General features: G+C 44.5%; 1 protein-coding gene across 1 annotated transcript in view; it reads left to right on the top strand.

Moving 5' to 3' along the window:
- Positions 1–27,500, top strand: part of shroom4 (shroom family member 4) — a gene marked incomplete at its 3' end in the record, with an annotated part of 144,195 nt that overhangs the window by 53,312 nt on the left and 63,383 nt on the right. Inside the window, exon 2 of the mRNA XM_079490631.1 lies at positions 20,078–20,229. Within this exon, the coding sequence (XP_079346757.1) occupies positions 20,078–20,229 (152 nt within the window). The remainder of the gene's footprint in view (positions 1–20,077; positions 20,230–27,500) is intronic.

The following is a 27,500-nucleotide window of genomic DNA, read 5'->3' as shown; positions in this document are numbered from 1 at the left end:
CTAACGTCCTTTAATGTAGGTCCACAAACATAGCTGGGTAATGAGATGGTCATTTTCCAGCTGTGTGTTATGAGCTCGTTGTGAACAACGGACCATGTCTGGGAATATTTATTTCCGTGAGAAAAATGTCAAAACGCAGAGAGAGACGGAGGAGAGAGAGAGAGAGACGGAGGAGAGAGAGAGAGAGGATGTAAGCTATAAGCTCGGTGTTGTAGACATGTGTACATGCGTGTCCACAGTTGGGCATTAAGCAACTAGTTTACTAGTCGACTAGTAAATCCACTAGTCGACCTTGTTGGTACTAGTTGACTATTTGATAAGAAGAAAAAAATAATATGTTTATTTTTTTTATTTTTTTCCCGATTTGGTAGGCCTCAAGATCAGGTAGATTATAGTTATAGTCACCATGTACACAGTTTTTAAATGTACAAATATTTATTTCCCAAAAAAAAAAGTTTATTTTTTTAATTTATTTTATTTTTGACATAATAGGTAGTTAAACAACTAGTCGACTAGTAAACTAGGCAACTAGTCAACTAGTAAAAATGACTAGAAGTGAATGCCCTCCACAACTGAATGCTCTGTCCCATTGGTCGTGTGCTCGTATCATGAGCCAATGGCTGCAGCTCTGAGCCCCCAGACCCCAGGTTCGCATCTCATTGATCACGCTCAAAGACAGGTCCGCTCTGTTCTGAGCTGTGAGCGCTCTTCTCTTCTCGTGAAGAAAGCAGGACAGCGTTGTCAAATAAATCCCGCCGTCATTCATACTGTATTTATTCCCCGACCCGACATTAAAATACGGAACAACGTGCGTCCCGTATCAGTTCATTACGGGACTTGTGACAGGCTGCTGCAGACACTTGAGTTGGGACTAGCTGATAGCATAGCAGCCGATAGCGCCGCTGCTCCTTCAGTGTCGTTGTTTACAAAATAAAGTTTATTTTTTATTATTGGGCTTTGATCATTGATGCAAATTCTAAACATATGGATGCAGCTGCAGAAGTTGTGTTGCTTAAAGGAATGCATAGTTGCGTTCTCCTCAACTGCTGCGCAGCAACAACAAAAATAAAAAAAATAAAAAATAATGGAAAATAAATAGGAAAAAAAGTCGATCGACTCGTCGATTTGCGGCCTCGATTTATCGATTGGCCAAATATGAGTCGTTTGGCATCCCTAGTCCACACACATGATTGGTTATGCTAGAGTTGTTCCGATAGACCCATACCGACTGCATGGTATCGGGTACTCAGGCCGATACCAGCCTCAAGTACTTGTACTCGGTACTCTGAACCGGCCCCCGATACTCTGACCCGAGTACCAAAACATCCCAATTGACACTATAGGCTGAACGAATGCAACGGGAGCAAGTCTGACCCAACACTGCAGCAGATCACCAAAAACAGCCGATCTACAAGCATGACAACTGACAAGTGTAGATCGGACATCCATCTGCATCTATGACAAAAGGGGGTCAAATAAAAAGTACTCAAATCGGTACTCTGTATCGGCGAGTACTAAAAATTAAGTACTTGTACTCGTACTCTGTCTGAAAAAAATGGTTTCGGGACAACTCTAGATTATGCATTGTGTGTGTGTTTGTGTGTGTGTGTGTGTGTGTGTTCCTGGGTGGGTGTATCTTTGTGTGTGTGCGCGTGCGTGTGCACGTGCGTGCGTGTGCGTCTCCTGACTGTGGGTATACGCTTGGCTCTGGAAACCGTTTTATTGTCGTGGGTCATAATGATACATTTATATGTGGAAAAGAGGGCGAGCGAGAGAAGAGAGAGGGCGAGCGAGAGAGAGAGTTATTGGGGAACATGGTGGAAATGAGAGAATTAACTATGAGAGAGTTTATATTATGTCTTCTCTCCAGGGTGGAGGAAACCTCGTATGTTCAAATATGTTACTTTTCAGGATTCAAATTAATCTGTAACATAATCGGAATTGGCCATAAATTCCGATTATGGAATCATAATCGGCCATACAACGGAACGGTCTCAAAATAATACAGATTCTTTTAATCGGTTTTCAATTAATTTAAAATAATTGTAAAAATGCATCAATGAGTTCAATATAAATCAAAAGTGTCTAGAACAAAAGCCAAATCAAATATATTTATTGATTTGATTGCATACTTTATTAACCCATTAAAGACAGTTTTCTGAAATACCTGATTGATTGATTGAAATATTTACAGTTTGCAGAATTACAGTACATTTCAAGCACAAACTCAATACAAAGGCTGTTAACTGTGAGTGGACGACCCAATTAAGCATTACACAAAACTGGAAAAATAACAATAATTGTGGCACTCCCTCTTTAAATAGTCTACTGATAGGTTAATCCAACGATAGGTGTATGAATACTATAGTAACCCATCATTCAATACTTACTGGTTCATAAAGGATTGTTTCAAAGACCCAAAGGTACTCTGAGGAAATATATTTATTTAAAACCAATAATATAGGCGTGCCAAGCCTTTGTCAGGGAATTGTATTTGACCAGGATATAAAAGATAGGTATATATTTATATACACCTTTTAAATTGAATTGATCAGAGTGACCAGTGAATCTTCATTTAAAAGAGTCATCAACCTTAACCAGAATATCTGTTCATTGACAGAAAGTGAGGAAAACTCTTATTCTGTTACTCATGTAACAGAAAGTAATCTGACATTTTTACTCAAGTAGAAAGTATATATTTTGAAAGTGGAAATATGAAACCAAGTGCAAAGATATTCCTGAGAGGTTCCTATACCCCTACGTACCATTTCATGCTATGCAACATGTCAATATGATACCTACAAAGTCAACCCAAGATATTCAGGTAGATATGTACTTAAAATATTCCAAAATATGAATAAGCTACTTGAATTTATGTCGATTTTTAAAAAGTGGTTTTAACCCTTCTGAAGTTAAAGGACCACTTCACCACTTTTCAACTTCTCTTCCTATAATTGGTCCTAACTAATGTTCATGATAAAATACCACCATTTTTTCCTACTCAGTCTGTGTCTCATAGGAGGGCTGTGGGCAGTTCAGAAACCCGTCCACCAGTGACATCATCGATGGTGAATCCAAGCTAATAGAAACGGCAGGCTTTCTTTTCCTGAAAAGTTGCAATGCAAAAGTTGAAGCCATCGTTCTCACGATAATACAAATCTAAATATATTTTAAAACAAATCTTGTTTAAAAAAAAATCTGCCTAATGATATTGTCACTGGTGGACGGGTGTCCGAACTGCCCAAAGCCCTCCTATGAGACACAGACTGAGTATAGGAAAAAATGGTGGTGTTTTATCATGAACACAGAGGACCAATTATATGAAGAGATGTTGAAAAGTGGTGAAGTGGTCCTTTAATACAAGTTATCCCAAGTTACCAGCCCTCTTATGTTATCAATGATAAATGAGACACAAATCAGTCAAAGATGGAGAGAGGTGGAAATGGATTTTATCTAAGTTCTTTTTCTCAAGTCAAAAAAGGTCACAACCTCAAAATACAATGCAGTCAACTGATTTCCAATATCCAATGGTGTGAGGTCTAATCTAATACAGTTTGACTATGCTATAGAGACAGTGATGGATGACGTGTAGACTTTCTTGATGATTGACGGATCTTGGCGTGGCTGGTTGTTGTGTGATGATAGGTCAAAACCGATGGAACAGTCCAGAATCCTCTCGAACCTATTGGTGCAGCGTCCTGGAGAGGCCCGCTGACCGTGGTTTAGAAAAAGCCCCTTCCACCCTGCTTCTCAGGGTGGCCGAGATATAGTTTTGCCCCTTGGTAATTAAGTCACAACAAGCAGTCTTGACTAACAAATGCAAATGTATGTGTGTGAGAAGTGGCCTTGTGAACGGAAGAAGCCAGCTGGCTTATTTGGAATCCTTTCCTGTATGAGGTCATTGATTTAAGGGGGGCATATGTGCAATAAAGAAATAAAAAACACAGACTGCACAAAAAAGGGAAATAAACGATACAAACAACAAACAGAAAATATAACACATCAAAGTAAATCATGTAATCTACAGAGAGGAAGAAATAAGATATTTCTTTAGATGTTTTTTGAATATTGACAAGGATAATGAGGATTTAAGTGAAGCATCTAGGGAATTCCAGAGATGAGGGCCTCTAAATTTGATGAAAGATTGATGTTTGGAAGTGCGACAAAAAGGTAATTCAAAATCATCTCTTTGCCTTGTGGGGTAGGAGTGAATGTCTGAAGTAACACGGAAAAAATTGTGAAAAGAAGAGGGAATGTCTTGTATGCATTTTTTGAATTTAAACATAAATAAGCAGGTCTGAAAAACGTTTACTTTGTCAATGGGTAATAGTGAATATTTGATAAAGATCGAGGCAGACGGCTCATACCGATTTGAATGTGAAATCATTCTCAGAAACCTTTTTTGAATGATCAGTAATTTAGAGAGATGTGTTGAATATGTAGCAGCCCAGACAATATTACAGTAATTAATATGAGGGAAAATTAAGCTTTAATAGAGTGTTAAGTGACATGAAGGAAGAACAAAAGGGCAGATTTTTCTCAATATACCAAGCATCTTCATAGACTTCATACATACAGTATCAATATGTTGTTTCCAATTTAAATGTTCGTCTATAATGACACCCAAGAATTTAGTATGTGGAACCTGGTAAATTTCAGAGCCATTGATTACAATTTTAGGTTTTTCTTTGGGAAATGTTTTGTTAATATTGCTAAAAATCATGAAGTTGCATTTTTTTATATTGAGAGTAAGCTTATTCAATTGAAACCATTTGAAAACATCCAACAATTCATCATTAACATATTTAACGAGAGTATTTAAATCCCTTAAAATACCATACCATGAGACTTTATGGCTCTACCGCCTACAGCGTTGCAGTTCAGATTGCTGAAATACCCAACACTAACCAATTCAATTTCTGCCAAACAATCTTTCATGATACCCTTCTTTTTGATTGACCTTATCTTGAACACCTCATAGGGAGGAATGAGCACCTCTTTCTCAGGGAATACAGGGTACTTCTTCAGGTCTGCACCGTAACAGGTTTTAATTTTAAAGCAAGTCTGTGTCCCAAATGTATACGGATCTATATTGCGGCTTTTAGAGCTGGAAGTAAACTGACCAAATCTGATTAATTGGTTTTTTTTACCGGTAAAGTCATCTCTGGTTCTTCGATAAGTATTGTGACACTTTGCTTGACTGTTTTTAAGGATCTGTATTGCCCTGGTCAACAGGAAATGCAAGGAGTGGAACTTAAAAGAGGTGGTGGTATAACTTTTTCTGTTAACCCGGACAGCTGCGTTGAACTCGGCATAAAACTTGGATTTGCCGTTATTTGAATTAGTGTCAGTGTCAGCCGTATAAACACAGATTGCTTCAATGTGGCTCCGATCAAAGCCTGCCCGTCTTCCCTTTTTGTCCTGCCTATTCAGATAAACCAATCCTTTTGATACACAAACATCTACTACTTCATTATCCCATGCATATCTGAACTCCTTCTTCTCCTTATCCAGGTATATCTTGTAGACAGTGTCCTTCATAGTTTTGGCACAGCCATCATACATGTCATCCACAGCATTTAGCATTTTTGTTAAGGCAACGTTTTGGGGGTTTGGATTAAACGGGGGGATCTGGATGGAGTGGAAGAAAATACATAAATGTTTATTAATAAACACTATCTGAAACTGTCTCATGTTAGCACCATGCTTGACCCTCTTGTGCAACAATTTACTTCAGTTCTTAAATCTATGATTGATGATCATTTGGGTAACCAAATGGCCTAGTAAAGAGATACTGAAAGTTCTATTTCAAGACTAGAAAAAGTGCCCTTCCGGGCACAGGTCTCCACCAGGAGGATAGGAGTGTGTGTGATGTTTGGCTAAATGTTTAGGAGTAATGTTTAGGAGCCTTTGATGGCAATTGGATGATTTGAGGCATTTTGTTCCAAAAATGTGTTTTGCAAAAATCAACCTGTTGGTGGCGCTATAACAGGCCAATGTGAAAAGGGTGGGATATATTCCTCAGCCTAGTAAGAAAATGTGTGAAAGATTTCACGTAAATTGTATGCTGCGTTCATGATTTGAGGCTGTTGTTAAAAACGGGGCAATCTTGCAAACTGTGAAAGCCAATTATAGCCAATTAGGATGGAATATGAAATATCGGACAGATCCGACTTGAGCACATGACCATAGAGATACTGTGTAACGATTTGTGAGATTTGTGGACAGAATCTGGAGGAGTAATATCAAAAAAGGTGTTTTACAAAAGTCAGCCTCCTGGTGGCGCTATAAAAGGCAGATGCGGAAATTGCAGGTCAAAGGTTTGTCCTTGGCCACTAGGGAGTGTGCATGCAACGTTTCACGCAGATCGGTGCAGTTTTAGGTAAAAATGTGAAAAGCTGCCTCATGGTGGCGCTATAACAGGCCGTTCTGGAAAATGCGGGGCAGAGGTTCATCGTTGCCATCCAGGGAGTGTGTGTGCAAAGTTTGGCATCGACCGGTTAACGGTGCCGGAGATTAGCTGTACACGGACGGAAGGAAGGACGGACACACACACACACGGACGGACGGACACACACACGGACGGAGTGCAAAACATACTCTCTCCCCATGCCTTCGGCCTGGTGGAGACAATAATCCTGACTGCATTAAGTTAATAAACACCTCGGCTTCGCCTCAGTGTTTAATCGCTGCCGAAACACTGAGGCGAAGCCGAGGTGTTTATTATTTACCATTACTTATTATTACTACATGGCTACTTAATAAATAATAATAAACAAAGCAATACTGCCTCATCAAAGTTGGTATTGTGACTTTGTATATTATCAGATACTTGCATGTGTCATTATATTATCACCACTTTACCCGAATACAGCTCAAGTGGAGTTAGGAGGTTTTCTCTGTCAAGATAGTTCTTATCAATGACAGAGAAAACCTCTTAACTCCACTGACAATGGATCTCCCAGTTTTATTATCACACATACACGCGCACACACACGCGCACACACACACACACACACACACACACACACACACACACACACACACACACACACACACACACACACCCTCTTTTAGTATCTGTCTGTCTCTTATTCTCATCCGTTTGTATTGGACAGTCTTGTTCATGAGATGTATGGCAACAATCAAATAAGTTGCTTTTCAAGACGGGCAGCTTTATTTAATTGGTTTCAAATGAAATGGGCATCGCGACTGATGAATGAATTTAACTATACTGTAGGCTACCGTGATCATTCACCAGATTGAAAAATCTCCAAAGATTGTCTAGACATAATTGATTTACTATTCATAGCACGGAGGTCTCAAGGGCATAGCATGTACATTTGTTACATTGTAGCCTTTACCTAAGCCTATGAAATGTTGGCTGGACATTGATGTGGATCCTGTCATCAATATCCCCTAGTCACCTACGGACCCCCTAGTCCCCCCTAGTCCCCTAGTCACCTACGGACCCCCTAGTCACCCCTAGTCCCCTAGTCACCTACGGACCCCCTAGTCACCTACGGACCCCCTAGTCACCCCTAGTCCCCTAGTCACCTACGGACGGCTGCAATTCGAAACTGGCCCCCGTAAAATCTGAATCCCCCCCCCGCCCCCCCCCTTTTTCCCCTCACTGTATATGTTTCTTTTCCCTTTTTACCTCCTTTATGATGAATTCCTGTTCTGTTCTTTGTCTATATAGAAGTGTCTATTTGTACGTCTCTAAATGTTTTGATGAATTGAACATGGTGGACCCTCTTGTAAACAAGTGTAATGTAACAGCCTTTGTATTGAGTTTGTGCTTGAAATGTACTGTAATTCTGCAAACTGTTATTTCAATCAATCAATCAACCATACCTTCTTAGGCTTAGAAGCACAGGGCCAGCACCCCCTCGTCTCAACAGATTCCCTGTCGTGGTCGTCTGGTCCTTCTCCTGGTCCTTCTCCTGGTCCTTCTCCTGGTCCTTGCGGCTCATATATAGTCTAGAAAGGTGAATAATGAAATATCAAGTTAAAATTCAGGAGGGCAACAGTAGATGATCCTGTTTCTCTCTCCTAACAGTTCAGGAGGGCAACAGTAGATGATCCTGTTTCTCTCTCCTAACAGTTCAGGAGGGCAACAGTAGATGATCCTGTGTCTCTCTCCTAACAGTTCAGGAGGGCAACAGTAGATGATCCTGTTTCTCTCTCCTAACAGTTGTGTGTACATATAATGTAGCCTACTGTGGTTCCCAAAGTGGGGTCCGGGGACCCCCAGGGGTCCTTGAGGGAGTTCCAGGGGGTCCCCAGCTAAATGATAGTTTAACGGATCCATTTGGTTCCATTTGTACACTCTCAGAGTTAAATTAACATTGATTTTACAATATAAATTGGGGGTCCCAGAGATAGCTAAATGCCATTAAATGGGCGTCCGTAGACTAATGCATGTCACACTGGGGGGGGGGGGGGGTCCTTGAAATTAAACGGGTTGAGGATCACTACTAGAGCCGTAAAAATCTTCTCTCATGGGGGTTCCTGGCATATCTTTTCAAATGGGGGTCCGCGGGGCTAATGTCAATTTGGGGGTCCTTGACATGAAAAAGTTTGGGAACCACTGCTGTATGTGATGTATACACCTGTATTGTGCCGAATATGAGACCACTCTGATTATATGAGGACCCCCACTAGCCAATCTACATTAGGGCATTAAGCAACTAGTCGACTAGTTTACTAGTCGACTAGTAAATCCACTAGTCGACCTTGCTGGTACTAGTCGACTAGTTGATAAGAAAAAAAAAAGAAAAAAAAGTTCATTTTTTTTCCCCCCCCCGATTTTGTAGGCCTCAATATCAGGTAGATTATAGTTATAGTCACCAATGTACACAGTTTTTAAATGTACAAATATTTATTTCCAACCCCCGCCCCCCCCCTTTTTCCCCTCACTGTATATGTTTCTTTTCCCTTTTTACCTCCTTTATGATGAATTCCTGTTCTGTTCTTTGTCTATATAGAAGTGTCTATTTGTACGTCTCTAAATGTTTTGATGAATTGAACATGGTGGACCCTCTTGTAAACAAGTGTAATGTAACAGCCTTTGTATTGAGTTTGTGCTTGAAATGTACTGTAATTCTGCAAACTGTTATTTCAATCAATCAATCAACCATACCTTCTTAGGCTTAGAAGCACAGCACCCCCTCGTCTCAACAGATTCCCTGTCGTGGTCGTCTGGTCCTTCTCCTGGTCCTTCTCCTGGTCCTTCTCCTGGTCCTTGCGGCTCATATATAGTCTAGAAAGGTGAATAATGAAATATCAAGTTAAAATTCAGGAGGGCAACAGTAGATGATCCTGTTTCTCTCTCCTAACAGTTCAGGAGGGCAACAGTAGATGATCCTGTTTCTCTCTCCTAACAGTTCAGGAGGGCAACAGTAGATGATCCTGTTTCTCTCTCCTAACAGTTCAGGAGGGCAACAGTAGATGATCCTGTGTCTCTCTCCTAACAGTTCAGGAGGGCAACAGTAGATGATCCTGTTTCTCTCTCCTAACAGTTGTGTGTACATATAATGTAGCCTACTGTGGTTCCCAAAGTGGGGTCCGGGGACCCCCAGGGGTCCTTGAGGGAGTTCCAGGGGGTCCCCAGCTAAATGATAGTTTAACGGATCCATTTGGTTCCATTTGTACACTCTCAGAGTTAAATTAACATTGATTTTACAATATAAATTGGGGGTCCCAGAGATAGCTAAATGCCATTAAATGGGCGTCCGTAGACTAATGCATGTCACACTGGGGGGGGGGGGGGGTCCTTGAAATTAAACGGGTTGAGGATCACTACTAGAGCCGTAAAAATCTTCTCTCATGGGGGTTCCTGGCATATCTTTTCAAATGGGGGTCCGCGGGGCTAATGTCAATTTGGGGGTCCTTGACATGAAAAAGTTTGGGAACCACTGCTGTATGTGATGTATACACCTGTATTGTGCCGAATATGAGACCACTCTGATTATATGAGGACCCCCACTAGCCAATCTACATTAGGGCATTAAGCAACTAGTCGACTAGTTTACTAGTCGACTAGTAAATCCACTAGTCGACCTTGCTGGTACTAGTCGACTAGTTGATAAGAAAAAAAGAAAGAAAAAAAAGTTCATTTTTTTTTCCCCCCCCCGATTTTGTAGGCCTCAATATCAGGTAGATTATAGTTATAGTCACCAATGTACACAGTTTTTAAATGTACAAATATTTATTTCCAAAACCCCCCCCACTTTTTTTTTTTTCAAACATAAAAGGTGGTTTAACAACTAGTCGACTAGTAAACTAGGCAACTAGTCAACTAGTAAAAATGACTAGAAGTGAATGCCCTAATCTACATTGACACGATGTGTGAGCTTGTAGACTGGCCATTTTCACTATTCAAATATGTTTTGCAAAATAGTAAAAAAAAGGCAAAGAAGTTTAGGGATAAGGGGGTTTAGCGGTGACGAAAATGTAGCCCCTATAATGTCCTGTCAGAATCAGTTGAGAAACAAAATAATCCAATTTTTTCCAACCTCTGCCATTTAATTACCTGACTATTTGACCTTGAACAAGAGCAGCACTTACCTTGCAGAGCACAGTGGTCAGAGCCAGACATAGAAGCAGAAGGGTGATAGTCCTGGTCTTCTCCATGGTGGACAATTAGCTGGACGAGTCCTCCAAGTGTTGATGATCTGTCAAGGATGATGTCCTCCTCAGTGACTGAAGTCAGGGTTCTGGAAACACAGCTCCTGTGATCTCTCTTATACAGTGTTTCATCAGACAAGGTACGCGCTATCGCAGATTTGCATGCAAGTGAGGAGAGCTGTGGGAGAGTTTTATCGCGAAAAAGATGTCCAGCTTTGCCTACATGACCACGTTTTACTGTCTACTATATACAACTCTATTGCTCCCTCTCCTGTTTTTCATGGAAATTCAACAGAAACACCTTTGGTCTTTGTTCTGGTCTTCTGCACACTTTCATTACATGCAGTCCTGTATCTCCATTAAGAACCCCTTTTGGTGTTTTAAGCATTATGTTATGCTTTAGCTATTGGAAAATAGCAGATCTACAAGCTCATAGCGCGGCACCGAGTGCCATATTTTCAGATGTGGGTCGGCGGCCAATTACAGATAATCTTGGGGGTCCTTGACATGAAAATGTTTGAGAACGACTGACAGAAACATAGGGTTTTTCAGAAAACTGTCAGGACTTTTCTTGTACTTTTTTTTTTTTTTAGAATTGTCCTCAGGTCAAAATGGGTTAACCTCATGAACACGAGTGCACCAGGCAATTATGTCATAGTAGGTGAACCTATACTATAAGGCCGCTATACGCTGCCTTCAAATCAAATGTACTATTTTGAGTGCAATGGTCACAGAGTGACGGCCATTTGAATTAACAACTGCTGGAAACCAATGGATTGTGCTTCCAAGTGGTGAATGAGACTTTGCCCCAGGTGAAGGAGTTCAAGTATCTCAGGGTCTTGTTCACGAGTGAGGGGAGGATGGAGGATGGGGGCGGCTGTGGCGGCTGTGGCTCAGGAGGTAGAGCAGGTCGTCCCATGATCCATGGGTCGGCGGTTCGAATCCCGGCTCCTCCTGTCTACATGTCGAAGTGTCCTTGGGCAAGACACTGAACCCCAAATTGCTCCCGATGTGCTGGTTGGTACCTTGCATGGCTTCCGCCGCAATCGGTGTATGAGTGTGTGTGTGTGAATGGGTGAATGTAATGCACAATCTATGTAAAGCGCCTTGGATAAAGGCGCTATATAAATGTACCATTTATGGAGAAGGAGATCAGCCGGAGAATCGTAGCGGCAGAGGCGGTATTGCGGTCGCTGATAAAGTCACTTTATAAAACTACATTTGACTCGAGCTGAGCACCGACCGAGTGTCTGGTGCAGAAACACGTATCAAAGAGCAGCTCGTTGCTTATCCGTCAAGTAAAATGGAGAGGAACAGTTGGCCGTCATTTCCATTTCAAATGAAGTAGATTGTGTCTCAAATGAAGTGAACTGAGGTAGATTGTATTGTTCTCAGTTCGAAGCAGGGAAGGCTGGGATTAAAAAAAAATGTGCTGGCATTTAATGCTGACGTGGGAAAAATGCATCTCACCTAAGTTAGGCCTATATGTTCATCTCATTTAACCCACTAAGATTTGAGAACGATTCTATAGGAACCCCCAAGATAATATGTATTTGGAAGACCGTGTTCAAAGCTTCTGGAAACCAAACATCAATCAAAGTGTTCTCACTTGCAGTATATTGCATTTCATCAGACAAGGTTGGTGTTGATATTGCAAATATACCCACATTGTTGACTTATGGCCAGACCATCTCAGCTGTTGGAGAGTTTTATCTAAAACAAACAGTCCAATACAGCGTATAGGCCTACTGTATCTGAACACTTTGACTGTCTTCACCGCTTCACCCAAACAGTGGCTCGGGACTCATTTGTGGGTCGCAGGTCCATTTTTATGGTTCGTCAAGTAAAAATATGCTTTATTGTTTTTATTAAAAAAAAATCCTAGATCTAGACACACATAGAGTCTAGAGCTAAAAGGTCTGTGAACCACTGAGACACACATAGATCTAGACACACACAGGTTCCATAGACTTCATGGAACCAGAACTTTGTTCAGAGTTCTGCTCATTGTCTGATTTCACAGTCATGCACACAGACCGATTCTATAGGAACCCCCAAAATAATATGTATTTGTCCACGGACCCCCAAAATAATATGTATTTGTCCACGGACCCCCAAAATAATATGTATTTGTCCACGGAAGACCGTGTTCAAAGCTTCTGGAAACCGAAAATCAATCAAAGTGTTCATTTCATCAGACAAGGTTGGTGTTGATATTGCAAATGTTCCCACATTGTTGACCCACCAAAACAAATATATATGTTTCATAATTTCATAAATAGATCTCCCCCAAAAATAAGTTGTGAAAATAGCTGATCAACAAGTTCACAACGCGTCGCATCGCGGCTCGTCAGGGGAGCTTGTAGATCTGATATTTTCACTAGTTTGAGTCCCGGTTTCTCTTCTGAGTCTAGAGTCAACAAATAAAAACTAGACTAAAATGTTAGGAAGGGACTAGTGGACCAGAGATCCAGTATGAGTCATTTTACACTTGGTTGCATGCTGAAAATAGCAGATCTACAACGCGTCGCAGCCATTACGACGGCATCAAGGCCCGCCGGAATACATTTTAGTCGACTAAATCAACTGTAGATTTAGACGACTAAAATCTTATGATATTTAGTCGACTAAAACATTCCGGGTGACTAAAACTAAATAAACTATTGAAGAGACTATGACTAAAACTAAAATCAAAATTTGCTGCCAAAAACAACACTACTACATATAATATGGATCTAACGACACTGTACATTTACAAGACCTCAACTGGAGAACAAGACGAGCAACACTAGGACCTCCATCAGTATTTGCAATACTGTGATACATTGGTTTGAAATGCAAATGATGGGCAACTGTCACACTCACCTGATAAGAAGTTAGCTATAATGACTTGTCCGATATGCTGTTGTCCAAGTACAATGCTGGGCGTGCTTTCTGCTACAGTAACACAAGATGGAGGTTAGTCAAATTAGTCACGTGCACAATAGCAGAACAGTTATGATAATGAAAAGCTTATTCTATTAGGCCAGTATACTATTATACTAAATACAGTAACTTGTCAGGTTTACCTCATAATCTTATTCATAGCAAGGGGCAGTTTCCTGTCCTTTGCTATTATGTCTCGTTTAGACTGTTTTGATGTTTTTGTGAATGCATTCATTTCAATCCATGTGTTGTCTCCACCAGGCCGAAGGCATATGGGGAGAGATGTAAATGTGGCGGTGCATCACGTGGCTCAAGGCCACCAGGCCGTCATTGACATCAGTGGCATTATCACCCGTCACAAATAGGTGATAATGAGTCTGACATACTGAAACAGTGAGTATGCCAGTATGGCCATACTGGCCCTATGCGAAGGTGCTGATAACGGATGATTTCGCCGAGTTAAAAACGTTCGCTCTGAAAGAATATATATTCAAAGATTTGTGCCGCATTTTCACGATTTTTCAAAAATAGCAGACCTACAAGCTCATAGCGCGGCACTCGGTGCCGCGCTATGAGCTTGTAGATCTGCTGTTTTTCAATAGCTAAAGTGTAACATAATGCTTAAAACACCAAAAGGGGTTCCCGCCCAGAATGGGTTAACAGGCTTTGGCCCATGCCCCTATAGGGCCTAGGCTTGTTTCCATTGTGGTCCTCTGTATAATATCGTAATCGGTCAGAATCGGTATCGGCAGATTATGACCCTGCAAATAATCAGAGATTGGAAATCGGTCATAATTTCGTAACCGTGCACTTCCCCTACAAAAAATGGCAAAAGTAGCAGATCTACAAACATGTAAGCTCAAAGCGCGTCACTCGGCACCACGTTTGGACCTTCTGTAGATCTGCTACTGTTGATGCCTTCATGTGACGCTGATCAAGATCAAGAAGGATGTTAATTTAGAGAGAGAGAGAGAGAGAGAGAGAGAGAGAGAGAGAGAACGCACCTCATCAGCATAAAGAGGTATTTATTTTACTGGAGAGAGAGAGAGGCCATGAAACTTTGAGGGAGAGAGAGACCATGAAACCATGGAGAGAGAGAGGGAGAGAGAGACAGAGATCAGGGTCTCTGTGTCACCATAATGTCATTTTGCTTTAGAATGCTGCTATATGTGTGGAGTTTGCATGTTCTCCCCGTGTCCCCTAGGGTAGGTACCCTCACAAAAAACATGCAGTAATCCTGGTCTCTAAACTGCCTCCCCCTGGCCAGCCGGGGCGCCTGATGGAGGGGAAAGGAGCTGGTTGGAATAACGTGTTCCTTCCACACGCTACGTCCAACCAGGGAAACTCCCCCCTGTCAGGTGTAAAAGGAGCAACTTGGACACTCGGGCATGAAGGAAGCATGAGTTCAAGCCAGACAGAATCTGAAATCTTTTTCCATGCAATGCATTCCTCCCTCATTTTGCTGTAACAGTCACATTGGGTGTGATGGTGGAACCCAGGCCTGGCCTGGGCCCTGTGTGTGTGTATATATATTACACCGCTACACTGGAGAGCAAAATATGCACCTTGTAACTATGATTGAAATGCTTTTTGAAAGGTTTGGAATTTCATTTTATATGAAGTCTTTTTCTTTATAGGCGACCCAGTCACGGCCCACGACCCAAGGACTCGTGAACAACTGTTCAAAAACAGCCCTGCAGTGTAACCGCCAACAACATGCGGTGTTGAGATCCATATTTCATTTGGTTTAGCAGCGTAAAGGAGAGCAGAGCGTAGTGCCTATATACGGACCGTGTATGTCGGTGTTTCTCAAAGTGGGGTCCGGGGACCCCCTGGGGTCCTTGAGGGAGTTCCAGGGGGTCGGATCCCCAGCTAAATGGATAGATAGGAACCAAATGGACCCTCATGGGTCATGTGAACCATGATGTCATATTCAGGGAGGGTCTTCTGATGCAACCATCCATCTTCTTGGTCTTTACTGTAAACTACAGGTTGTGTGTGTTGGTCTACAAACTACGGTTTGGGGACGACGACGCACATTCTTGAGGAGGTAGTTTAATCGTGCGTCGACGCTAACCGTCGCCTTGTTAAGTTTTAACCCATCTAGGACTGAGACCAGATTCTACAAAAAATGTCTTCTAAAATCCTGACGGTTTTCTGAACAACCCTATGTTTCTATATCAGTGGTTCTCAAACATTTTCATGTCAAGGACCCCAAAAGATATATGTAATTGGCCGCCGACCCCCATCTGAAAATATGTTGTTCCAGGAACCCTCCCAGAAGCACAGATTTGACTTAAAACGTTCGCTCTGAAAGAATATATATTCAAAGATTTGTACCACATTTTCACGATTTTTCAAAAATAGCAGACCTACAAGCTCGTAGCTTGTTTTTCAATAGCTAAAGTAGAACAGAATGCTTAAAACACCAAAAGGGGTTCCCGCCCTGAACGGGTTAAAGAGTCACGGTTCAGATGGGCCGGCGGTGACAGCAGCCTCTGAGCGTCCGCCAGACTCCACGGGGCTGAAACCGGCAGCCTGTAAACGGACCCGATAAACAGAACCATCTCTTTGTCTGTCGCATGTTTTTAATCAAAGCCACTCATTTTCTCTCTCAGTCAATGTTTTGAAAACCACAGTTTTCATTTTTTGGGGGGGGGGGGGGGGAGGGGGGAGGAGGGAGGAGGAGACTCTGTAAGTCTGTCTGTGTGTCTGTGTGTGTGTGTGTGTGTGTGTGTGTGTGTGTGTGTGTGTGTGTGTGTGTGTGTGTGTGTGTGTGTGTGTGTGTGTGTGTGTGTGTGTGTGTGTGTGTGTGTGTGTGTGTGTGTGTGTGTGTGTGTGTGTGTGTGTGTGTGTGTGTGTGTGTGTGTGTATGGTTGGTGTGCGAGTCAAAGTCAAACATCACCACGCTCTTCTCTTGCCCTCCCCTATTTAGCCCAAACCAGAGTGTAGAGTAGGAGAGTAGCGACACGCTTTGATCTCGCCGCAAAGCGGGTGCCTTATGGGCTATAGTTCCACACATTGGAACTATCCCATTGAGACAAAGCGGGGTGCCTATGGGCTATAGTTCCAAACATTGGAACTATCCCATTGAGACAAAGCGGGTGCCTATGGGCTATAGTTCCAAACATTGGAACTATCCCATTGAGACAAAGCGGGTGCCTATGGGCTATAGTTCCAAACATTGGAACTATCCCATTGAGACAAAGCGGGTGCCTATGGGCTATAGTTCCAAACATTGGAACTATCCCATTGAGACAAAGCGGGGTGTCTATGGGCTATAGTTCCAAACATTGGAACTATCCCATTGAGACAAAGCGGGTGCCTATGGGCTATAGTTCCAAACATTGGAACTATCCCATTGAGACAAAGCGGGTGCCTATTGGGCTATAGTTCCAAACATTGGAACTATCCCATTGAGACAAAGCGGGTGCCTATGGGCTATAGTTCCACACATTGGAACTATCCCATTGAGACAAAGCGGGTGCCTATGGGCTATAGTTCCACACATTGGAACTATCCCATTGAGACAAAGCGGGTGCCTATGGGCTATAGTTCCAAACATTGCTCCTGTGGCTGGAACTATCCCATTGAGATAGAATGAGCACTTCCGCATTCCATTGTTACAATGGGAGTCTCAACGCTATAGTGTCGCCACTCTCTTACTAGATTACTCTGGGCCCAAACGAGCAACCCTTTAGCTCCAAACGACCGACCGCACCAAAACATTCCACGAATACAGTACATTCACAACGGGCTCTGCCTGTGACGCACACAACACACACTACTACTGTACGCTACACACACACACAAACGCACGCACACACACACACACACACACACACACACACACACACACACATACGTGCATGCACACACGCAAAGAAGTGAAGCATGAAATTTACAGTGCATTGAAGACAAACGGGAATATAACACGCACGCATCATGCAAACTGGAAGTCCTGCGCACACACACACACACAGTCACACACACACTGACACACACAGTCTCACACTCTGTCGCACGCACGCACACAGAAACCAGAGCCCATTACAGTGGAATTTGCTGGCTCTTTTTTTTGCGTGGATGTTTTGGTACAGAATGTGTTGGACGCTGGACGTGTTTTGTGGGTAGGGGGCACCGGTCTGTTGCTGTGGGAACTTGACCACGAAAAAAAGAGTCTCTGGGGTCCAAAATGTGAGGGTTTTAAATGACAAACGGTCTGGGTCACGGTTAAAAGCGTCTCTCTCTCTCCAGCCTTGTGGTCATCTATCTTCACGTTGCCAGTTCAGAATGACCTATCGCCCCTTTCTCTATTTGCATTCAATACATCTCTCTGTCTCCTCTCTCTATCAGACTCCCTCTTTCTTCTTCACTTCGCTCACGTTCATTTTATTCTTCCCTCGTCATTTCTTTCCCTCGTTTTCCTCTTTCTCTCGTCTCCTCCATCCTCTGCTCCATATGTCTGCCCTTCCCAACGTTTAAAAGAGACTTAACCCATTTTGACCTGAGATCAGATTCTAAAAATGTCTTCTACATCCTGACAGTTTTCTGAAAAAGCTATGTTTCTATGTCAGTCGTTCTTCGATTTTTCAAAAATAGCAGACCTACAAGCTCATAGCGCGCCACTCGCGCTATGAGCTTGTAGGTCTGCTATTTTTGAATAGCTAAAGCATAACATAATGCTAACACCAAATGGGTTAAAAGAGAGTAGACTGCTACTTTCTTTTTTCTTTCTTTTTTCTTTTTTACCTGGTATGGGAATGAATGTGTTCTGTTCCTTGGGACATATTTCACAGCCATGTGTCTATTTAAACGAAAAGGAAAGAATTCGGAATGTCCTTTTCCCCTTTTTTTAACCTATGATGGGATCATGTGTTCAGATGATTCTGTGCACATATTTGTTCAACTGTGTGTGTGTGTGTGTGTGTGTGTGTGCGTGTGTGCGCGCGCGCGCGTGCGCGCGCGCGCGTGCGTGCATATTTCACACCAATGTGTCTACACACACACTGTGGTATGTATATATATATACTATACCATGAATGGTCTCTCTGTGTCTGACTTGAGGTATCCATTTCACATGCTTCTCCAACATCCATCCGTCTTCAACCGATTATCCGTATTCGGGTCGCGGGGGCAACAGCTCCACCAGAGAGCTCCAGACTTCCCTCTCCTCCAGAGCAACAACATTAGTGACTTCCTCCTGGGGGATCCCGAGGGGTCTCCTCCCAGTGGGACGTGATCCTTGGTCTGCCCCGGGGGTCTCCTCCCAGTGGGACGTGATCCTTGGTCTGTCCCCGGGGTCTCCTCCCAGTGGGACGTGATCCTTGGTCTGCCCTGGGGTCTCCTCCCAGTGGGACGTGATCCTTGGTCTGCCCCGGGGTCTCCTCCCAGTGGGACGTGATCCTTGGTCTGCGCCGGGGTCTCCTCCCAGTGGGACGTGATCCTTGGTCTGCGCCGGGGTCTCCTCCCAGTGGGACGTGATCCTTGGTCTGTCCCCGGGGTCTCCTCCCAGTGGGACGTGATCCTTGGTCTGCCCCGGGGTCTCCTCCCAGTGGGACGTGATCCTTGGTCTGCGCCGGGGTCTCCTCCCAGTGGGACGTGATCCTTGGTCTGCCCCGGGGGCTCCTCCCAGTGGGGCGTGATCCTTGGTCTGCCCCGGGGTCTCCTCCGAGTGGGACGTGATCCTTGGTCTGCCCCGGGGTCTCCTCCCAGTGGGACGTGATCCTTGGTCTGCCCCGGGGTCTCCTCCCAGTGGGACGTGCCTCGAGGACCTCCCTAGGGAGACGCCCGAGAGGCATCCTAACCGGATGTCTCGAACCACCTAAGCTGGCTCCTTTCCAGGCAAAAGGAGCAGCGGTTCTACTCTGAGTCTCTCTCTCAGCACACCCAACATACATGACACATTATATGCCCTATAATAATTACAATAACAAAACCGACAACAACCGTGTAACATAATGACTTATCATTTTCGGTGGTGGCTCAGGGGTAGAGTGGCTGGATGGTAACCGCAAGGTTGCCAGTTCGAACCCGGGTTCCCCCAGAGTTAGTGTCGAAGTGTCCTTGAGCAAGACTCTGAACCCCTAATTGCTCCTGATGTGCTGGTTGGTGCCTTGCATGGTTTCCGCCGCCAGCGGTGTGTGAATGTGTGTGTGAATGGGTGAATGTAATGCACATGTGTATGTAAAGTGCCTTGGATAAACGCGCTATATAAATGCACCATTTACCATTTATTTTCACAACACACAGGAGAACCTGATGCGATAATTCAACATTTTCTAATTCTTGCCTCTATCTCTCCCCCTGTGTGTGTGCGTGTGTGTGTGTGTGTGTGTGTGTGTGTGTGTGTGTGTGTGTGTGTGTGTGTGTGTGTGTGTGTGTGTGTGTGTGTGTGTGTGTGTGTGTGTGTGTGTGTGTGTGTGTGTGTGTGTGTGTGTGTGTGTGTGTGTGTGTGTGTGTGTGTGTGTGTGTGTGTGTGTGTGTGTGTGTGTGTGTGTGTGCGCGTGCGTGCGCGCAGATCGAAGCTGGAGGAAAGGCTGCCCAGTGCAAGAAGCTGAGGGTGGGAGATGAGCTCATTAACATAAATGGCTCCGCCCTCTACGGCAGCAGACAGGAAGCTCTCATCCTCATCAAAGGATCCTACAGGATACTGAAGATCACCGTTCGAAGGTACACAACTACACACACGCACACACAACACACACACAGTTGCACACGCACACACAACACACAGTCGCACGCACACACAGTCCCACACACGCACACACAGTTGCACACACAGTGGCACACACAGTCGCGCACACGCGCATACACTGAGGCAAATTAATTAGTCACTATTGATGTGTTGTGCAGAACACTCGTTGACGTCATCAAGTATGTAAAGGAAAATAAATATAAAGGCTTGGGTTAAAAAAAGAACGGGTATAAATAAATAACTGGCTGATGGAAATGATTAGTTTTCCACATTTATATTGTTAGAGAGATGATGGTGGAACAACACTTGCTCTTTTTGTAGCTTTGTAGCTGCTGGGTTGAAGTTGAAGGTCAGCTCAACTTTATGTACAAAGCTACACGTTGTCGTATGTATCTTTTTGTCTTCATGCCGCAAGTGGCGTTTCCATTTATTTATTTATTTTTTAATGTTTTCTTTTTTGGGCTTTCGCCTTTATTTTATATATTTTATGGAGGGAAAGACAGTAGGCTGACAGGAAATGGGGGAGAGAGATGGGGGGGGGGGGGGAGACATGCAGTAAGGGCCGTCGGGATCGGGAGTCGAACCCGCGGCCACACTGCCAGACTGGGTTACCAGCCAAGGTGCCTGGACCGCTGAGCCACGGCCCAGGCCTCCATTGAAATATTAATGGTAGACTTTGTAGCTGATATTAGTGTGTGAACACAGCAATACACAACGCAGGCAGGCAATTAGCCCCTTCGCTATAAACCCCAACCCAACCCGTCCTTGTCCAATAGGCACGTTAGCCGTGAGGAGACAGGGCAAGCTGTCCTTTTCCCCCATAGAGATACATGTTAAATGACGGGATTTCTCCATATAAATAATCGATCATTTCAGTAGCAAGAGCTTCAAAATGTCTTCTAAATCTAGTCAACCAGGCCTTCTGTTTAGTTTTCATGTTGCACGGTAAGACTACGGTCATTGGTATCATTGCCGACAGCTAGCAATTGTCATTGGACAATCGCTTTTTGGGGTGGGGTTTAGCACAAGGGCCTTTCTCGGCCCCACCTCTCTCCCTGTGTTTTAGGATCCAAGATGGCCGCAGCACCAGGAGGGAGGGGGGGGGGGGGGGGGGGGGGGGGGACAGAGGTGAGCGGGCGGGGTCGACATATGACCTTACTGGGCTGCATTCAAGACACTTGCCTTGTGTCTGACACCTGACTTGTGTCTGAACACAGCTTTGATGTTTGGTCAAACCATATGGGGTTCCATTGGAAATGCATTGGAGTGGCCATTAAACACAGACACAAGACAAACGCAAGACAGGTGTCTTGCGTTTGTGAACGCAGCCCAGTAAGGCCACCCCCTCCTGGTGCTGCGGCCATCTTGGATCCTAAAACACAGGGAGAGAGGTGGGGCCGAGAATGGCCCTTAATATTCATTGCACTCACACACACATTTGCCCCCATGTGTGTGTGCCCAAAAAAGCACCAATGCACCACAATTGGATGTCGGCGCACAAAAGCATTGACGCACTAAAAGACATTTAGGACGCACGTTAATTCTTCCCGTGAATAGTTGCAGACTTCAAAGGCAAAGCTGTTTATTGCTTATTGTTCCCAAACGTGGATGTGTCTCACAGCTGCATATCTTAATATTGAAGCATCTCGATCGACTGACGTGTTGTTTGTACCTAGTGGTGGTGGGAACGTTCTGGGAAGGAAGGAAGGTAACACGGGACAAGGGAGTAGGGGAGGAGGGAAGGAAAGGAGTCGAGGAGAGGAGAGCAGGAAGGGGGGGGGGTGGAGAGGAGAGGAACCAGGAAGGCATCCGTCTGTATCTTTTGAGCATCCTTAATAAGCACACATGCACGCACACACACACACACACACACGCGCACGCACACGCACACGCACACGCACACAGACAGGAACAGTCTCAGGAAGGAACCTTTGACCTCCGAGGGTGTCAAACAGGAAGCCGACAAACTCTGGCGGTGAAGGGTGTGTGTCTGATTTCAACCCAATGTAATAGAACAGAAGTGTGTGTGTGCGTGTGCGTGTGTGCGTGTGTGCATGCGTGTGTGTGTGTGTGTGTGCGTGTGTGCATGCTTGTGTGTGTGTGTGAGACTTGCCATGTGGACGTCACCAAACAGGAAGCTGCTCCCACAGTAGAAAGTGTCTCAGTCACTCAGTGTGGGCCCTCTAGCGCCACCTAGTGGCTTGCTTGTGCACTCTTACCGAGCCTCAATAAGGCATCACTTCTGGCGCCACCTAATTTAAATAAATGGTAAAATAATGGTAAATGGTGCATTTATATAGCGCCTTTATCCAAGGTGCTTTACATAGATGCATTACATTCACCCATTCACACACACATTCACACACCGATGGCGGCGGAAACCATGCAAGGCACCAACCTGCACATCAGGAGCAATTAGGGGTTCAGAGTCTTGCTCAAGGACACTTCGACACTAACTCTGGGGGAGCCCACAGGGTTCGAACTGGCAACCTTGCGGTTACCATCCCGCCACTCTACCCCTGAGCCACCGCCGCCCCAATAGCTGTTGTGTGTGTGTGCGTGCGCACACACACACACACACACACACACACACACACACACACACACACACACACACACACACACACACACACACACACACACACACACACACACACGTTGGATGTTGGGTGAACCCAAAAGGAGCACTTCACCCCAAAAACAATGAATTGGTAATTGTCTACAGTACATCATCATCATCACCTTCATTTATACTCGGAATACAGTTGAGGGAAAGCCCTCATTTTCAACGTAGCTGAGGTTACAATACACAAAATACAGTCACAAAACAATACATCAACACAACATTATAAATCAGGATAAATTACAAAGGAACTTTATACAGAACAACCATCAGTAAAATAAATCAATTGACGTGGGAGAAATCACGGTGAAACATGTTCTGGAGCATTCCTTTGAACTGACCGAAGGATGGCAGGGAGCTCAGTTTGAAAGAGTTTCGGAGTTCATTCCACGAAGTTGGGCCATTGACAGAAAAAGCTGTCTTGACCAACTCTGTCTGGGCCTGAGGAACCTTGAGCCTTAAGAAATCACTAGAGAGGGTCTGATGGGTGCTATTGTTCAGTTCCATCATGGAACAAATATAGTCAGACATGCAGTGCAGGCCACATATACTGTAGATATGTGACTTTAAAGATTATTGTTTCCTCCTAAAACATGATGGCACTAATATGATTATACTAGGAGGGAGATTCTTTTCAAAAAGCAAGTAAAGGCTTTATTAATAAGTGGATAATAACTCTACACAGCTGCATCCTCAGACACTCCACAGAGTTTGTACGCAAACAGAAGAAGGTCCCGATGGGTTCCATTTGGTGCACTCTTCTGAGTTAACCCATTTTGGGTGGGAACCCCTTTTGGCGTTTTAAACATTATGTTATAACATTATGTTATAAAATAGCAGATCTACAAGCTCATAGCACGCCACCGAGTGGCGCGCTATGAACTTGTAGGTCTGCTATTTTTTTTAATCGTTAAAATGTGCCTCAAATCTTTCAGAAAATTGTCATGATTTAGAAAACTTTTTTTTTTAAATTCGACGTCAGGCCTGAATGGGTTAAGGAGCATTTATTTGACTGAAGAAGAGTAGTGTTTCCCACCCAGACTGCCACAGTTCCTGCTGGCTGCTAGCTGGCTTCAGGAAGCACAGTCAGGCATGTTTCCATTCTGTAGCGCTGTCCGTTTGGCATCGTTGTGAGTGACGTCGCGTCAGGGGACTTTCCCTCTCCCAGCATGGTGTGGAGGAAGGACCCCTGGCTGGTGTCTGAGGGTCAGTGTGGAGGAAGGACCCCTGGCTGGTGTCTGGGGGTCAGTGTGGAGGAAGGACCCCTGGCTGGTGTCTGGGGGTCAGTGTGGAGGAAGGACCCCTGGCTGGTGTCTGGGGGTCAGTGTGGAGGAAGGACCCCTGGCTGGTGTCTGGGGGTCAGTGTGGAGGAAGGACCCCTGGCTGCTGTCTGGGGGTCAGTGTGGAGGAAGGACCCCTGGCTGCTGTCTGCAGGGTCAGTGTGGAGGAAGGACCCCTGGCTGGTGTCTGGGGGTCAGTGTGGAGGAAGGACCCCTGGCTGGTGTCTGGGGGTCAGTGTGGAGGAAGGACCCCTGGCTGGTGTCTGGGGGTCAGTGTGGAGGAAGGACCCCTGGCTGGTGTCTGCATGGCTGGTTCGTTGGCTGTGACTCAAAATGATTGGACTGGTAGAGCACCTTTTTACATGCTGCCTACCGCCCCTTTGTGGCAGGGGTTGGCAGTGCAGCAGATTAACTAATCCCCTCTCCTCTCCTCTCCTCTCCTCTCCTCTCCCCTCCCCTCCCCTCCCCTCCCCTCCCCTCCCCTCCCCTCCCCTCTCTCCTCAGTGATTATTTAGTGTATTGTGACAGCTGTGTGAAGTAACATATCCTCATCTGGCATTAATATCACATTAAGTGTTCCACTGTGTCAGTGTAGCTTGGAGACAGTAGACCCCTGTCCAGTGTGTCACACACGCACACACACACACACACACACACACGAGCACACACACGCACGCACGCACGAGTGCACAAGAGACAGACACATTGTTGGAATGCTATCAGTAATGACCCTGTGAAGTCCAGTTCAGTGTGTGTGTCAGTGTCTGGTATGTATGTCTGCCCGAGAGAGGGGTTTCCCACCGCGCGCACGCACACACACACACACACACACACACACACACACACACACACACACACACACACACATCTCTGCCAGGCCAGGAAGGATGAAGTGTTCATATATTGGAGTGTTTGGCTGTGTGTGTGTGTGTGTGTGTGTGTGTGTGTGTGTGTGTGTGTGTGTGTGTGTGTGTGTGTGTGTGTGTGTGTGTGTGTGTGTGTGTGTGTGTGTGTGTGTGTGTGTGTGTGTGTGTGTGTGTGTGTGTGTGTGTGTGTGTGTGTGTGTGTGTGTGTGTGTGCGCGCGTGCGCACGTTTGGCAGTGTGTGTGCGGTTCTATATCTTTACAGTGGAACAGGTCCTCTTTGACCATGGAGCCAAGGCTTGTAACCACCTCTGTATAAAACAGAAGGGGATTGGTTGGTACAGAGCTGGTGTATGTGGGGGATTGGTTGATATGTAGACATGGGGTATGTTGATCTGATTGGCTGATACAGAGCTGGGCTATATTGGGATTGGTTGGTTTAGAACTGGGGTCCGGGGATTGGTTGATACAGGGTGGTGCGTGCGTGCGTGCGTGCGTGCGTGCGTGCGTGCCTCACACACACTTCTCCGTGCGTCCATTCATTACTACGTGTTGTAAATTGTGTGAGACGCCGCCACAACTAACTGTTATTCTAAACTCAATTAAACCATTTAGACCTGAGGACGATTCTACAAAATAAATGCTTTCTAAATCGTGACAGTTTTCAGAAAAACCTCATGTTTCTGATGTCAGTGGTTCTCAACCAATTTCATGTCAAGGACTCAAAAATATATGTAATTGGCCGCCGACCCCCATCTGAAAATATGTTGTTCCAGGGACCCCCAGAAGCAAAGATTCGCTCTGAAAGAATATATATTGATTTTTTTTTTACGATTTTTCATATTATATTATATTATATTCAAAGATTTGCGCCACATTTTGCGCGATTTTTGAAAACTAGCAGATCTACAAGCTCGTAGCGCGCCACTCGGTGGCGCGCTACGAGCTTGTAGATCTGCTATTTTTCAATAGCTAAAGTATAACATCATGCTTAGTTAAAACACCAAAAGGGGTTCCCGTTCAGAATGTGTTAAAAGCCAGTTAGACTGATGCGATACATCTTCAGGGATTTGTTTGGCCCTCGTGGCTGCTTGTCTTGGCAGCCCTGGAGCAGCCAGCCTTACTCAATAGATCTCCGTCTGGTGCACAGTGTCCCTTCTGTCTGTACGACTGCTTGGGAGAAATGGCTTTTATAATTGAGGGGGCAAGAATGGAAAAGTTATTTTTTTGAGGGGCGCTAGTCCCTCCTATATACAGCTTTTTGTCATAACTCGTGTCACAGCTGCCATTGACAATGAAAGGAGAATTTACGTCATGTGTGTCGACTGAGCAAATCGACTTTTTGTGCGCATGTTTGTTGTCATGATTTGTCCCGATCCGAGTTGGCTTTGTCTGATGCTTACAGGTCTTTAACCCATTTTGGGCGGGAACCCCTTTTGGTGTTATAATTATGTTATGCTTTAGCTATTATAAAATAGCAGATCTACAAGATCATAGAGTGGCGCGCTACGAGCTTGTAGGTCTGCTATTTTTGAAAAATCGAAGAACCACTGACATAGAAACATAGCTTTTTCAGAAAACTGTCAGGATTTAGAAGACATTTTAAGGGCCGATTCATGCACCGAAGAGCCGACTTTATGATGGTATACCCGCACCCCCGAACCTCAAATGACGTCACATTGTAGGCTCTATAGAGCCGAACCAACTTTTATTCTGCTCTAAAATAGGAGTATGAATCAGCCCTTAGAATCTGATCTCAGGTCTAAATGGGTTAAATAAATACTTGTCTATGGGGGAAAATGCACGGGCCTTAAATTTCCTGGGCCTGTCGTCGTCATCAAGAAAGGGGGCGGGACTGCGACGTTCTACAGTTCCCTAAAATAGTAGGCTGAGTAAAAACCATCTTAACCACTTTCACATGGGGATGTTTTCCCACCTGGCTAAAGAAGGAAGCGATGCCGTTGGAGCCAGAAGACCAGCTCCAAATGTGGCACGATGGGACCGTCCTCCGGCTTCCCAGGATAAACGCTCTCAGACTAAACGCTCTCAGACGGCCATGAGAAGTCTATTTTTGGTCAGTTTACAGTAGTTTTGCATTTAACCCATGAGCTCGATTCTACAAATGTCTTCTAAATCATGACAGTTTTCTGAAAAACCCTATGTTTCTATGTCAGTCGTTCTCAAACAATTTCATGTCAAGGACTCCCAAAAATATGTGTAATTGGCCGCCGACCCCCATCTGAAAATATGTTGTTCCAGGGACCCCCAGAAGCAAAGATTCGCTCTGAAAGAATATATATTGAAAGATTTGCGACACATTTTTACGATTTTTCAAAAATAGCAGCCCTACAAGCTCGTAGCGCGCCACCGCTGTAAAACAAATTACAGTACGTTAGTAAATGTACGTAGTTACTTTCCACCACTGGACATTAGTGTGAGAATTATAGAATATGTAGGCGTGTATTGCAGGTCCTCCATGC

Source organism: Electrona antarctica (genome assembly GCF_951216825.1).
Source record: "Electrona antarctica genome assembly, chromosome: 21".
Lineage (NCBI taxonomy): Eukaryota > Metazoa > Chordata > Actinopteri > Myctophiformes > Myctophidae > Electrona > Electrona antarctica.
The sequence above is the reverse complement of the archived record's forward strand: the minus strand, read 5'-3'. Positions and strand labels throughout refer to the sequence as shown.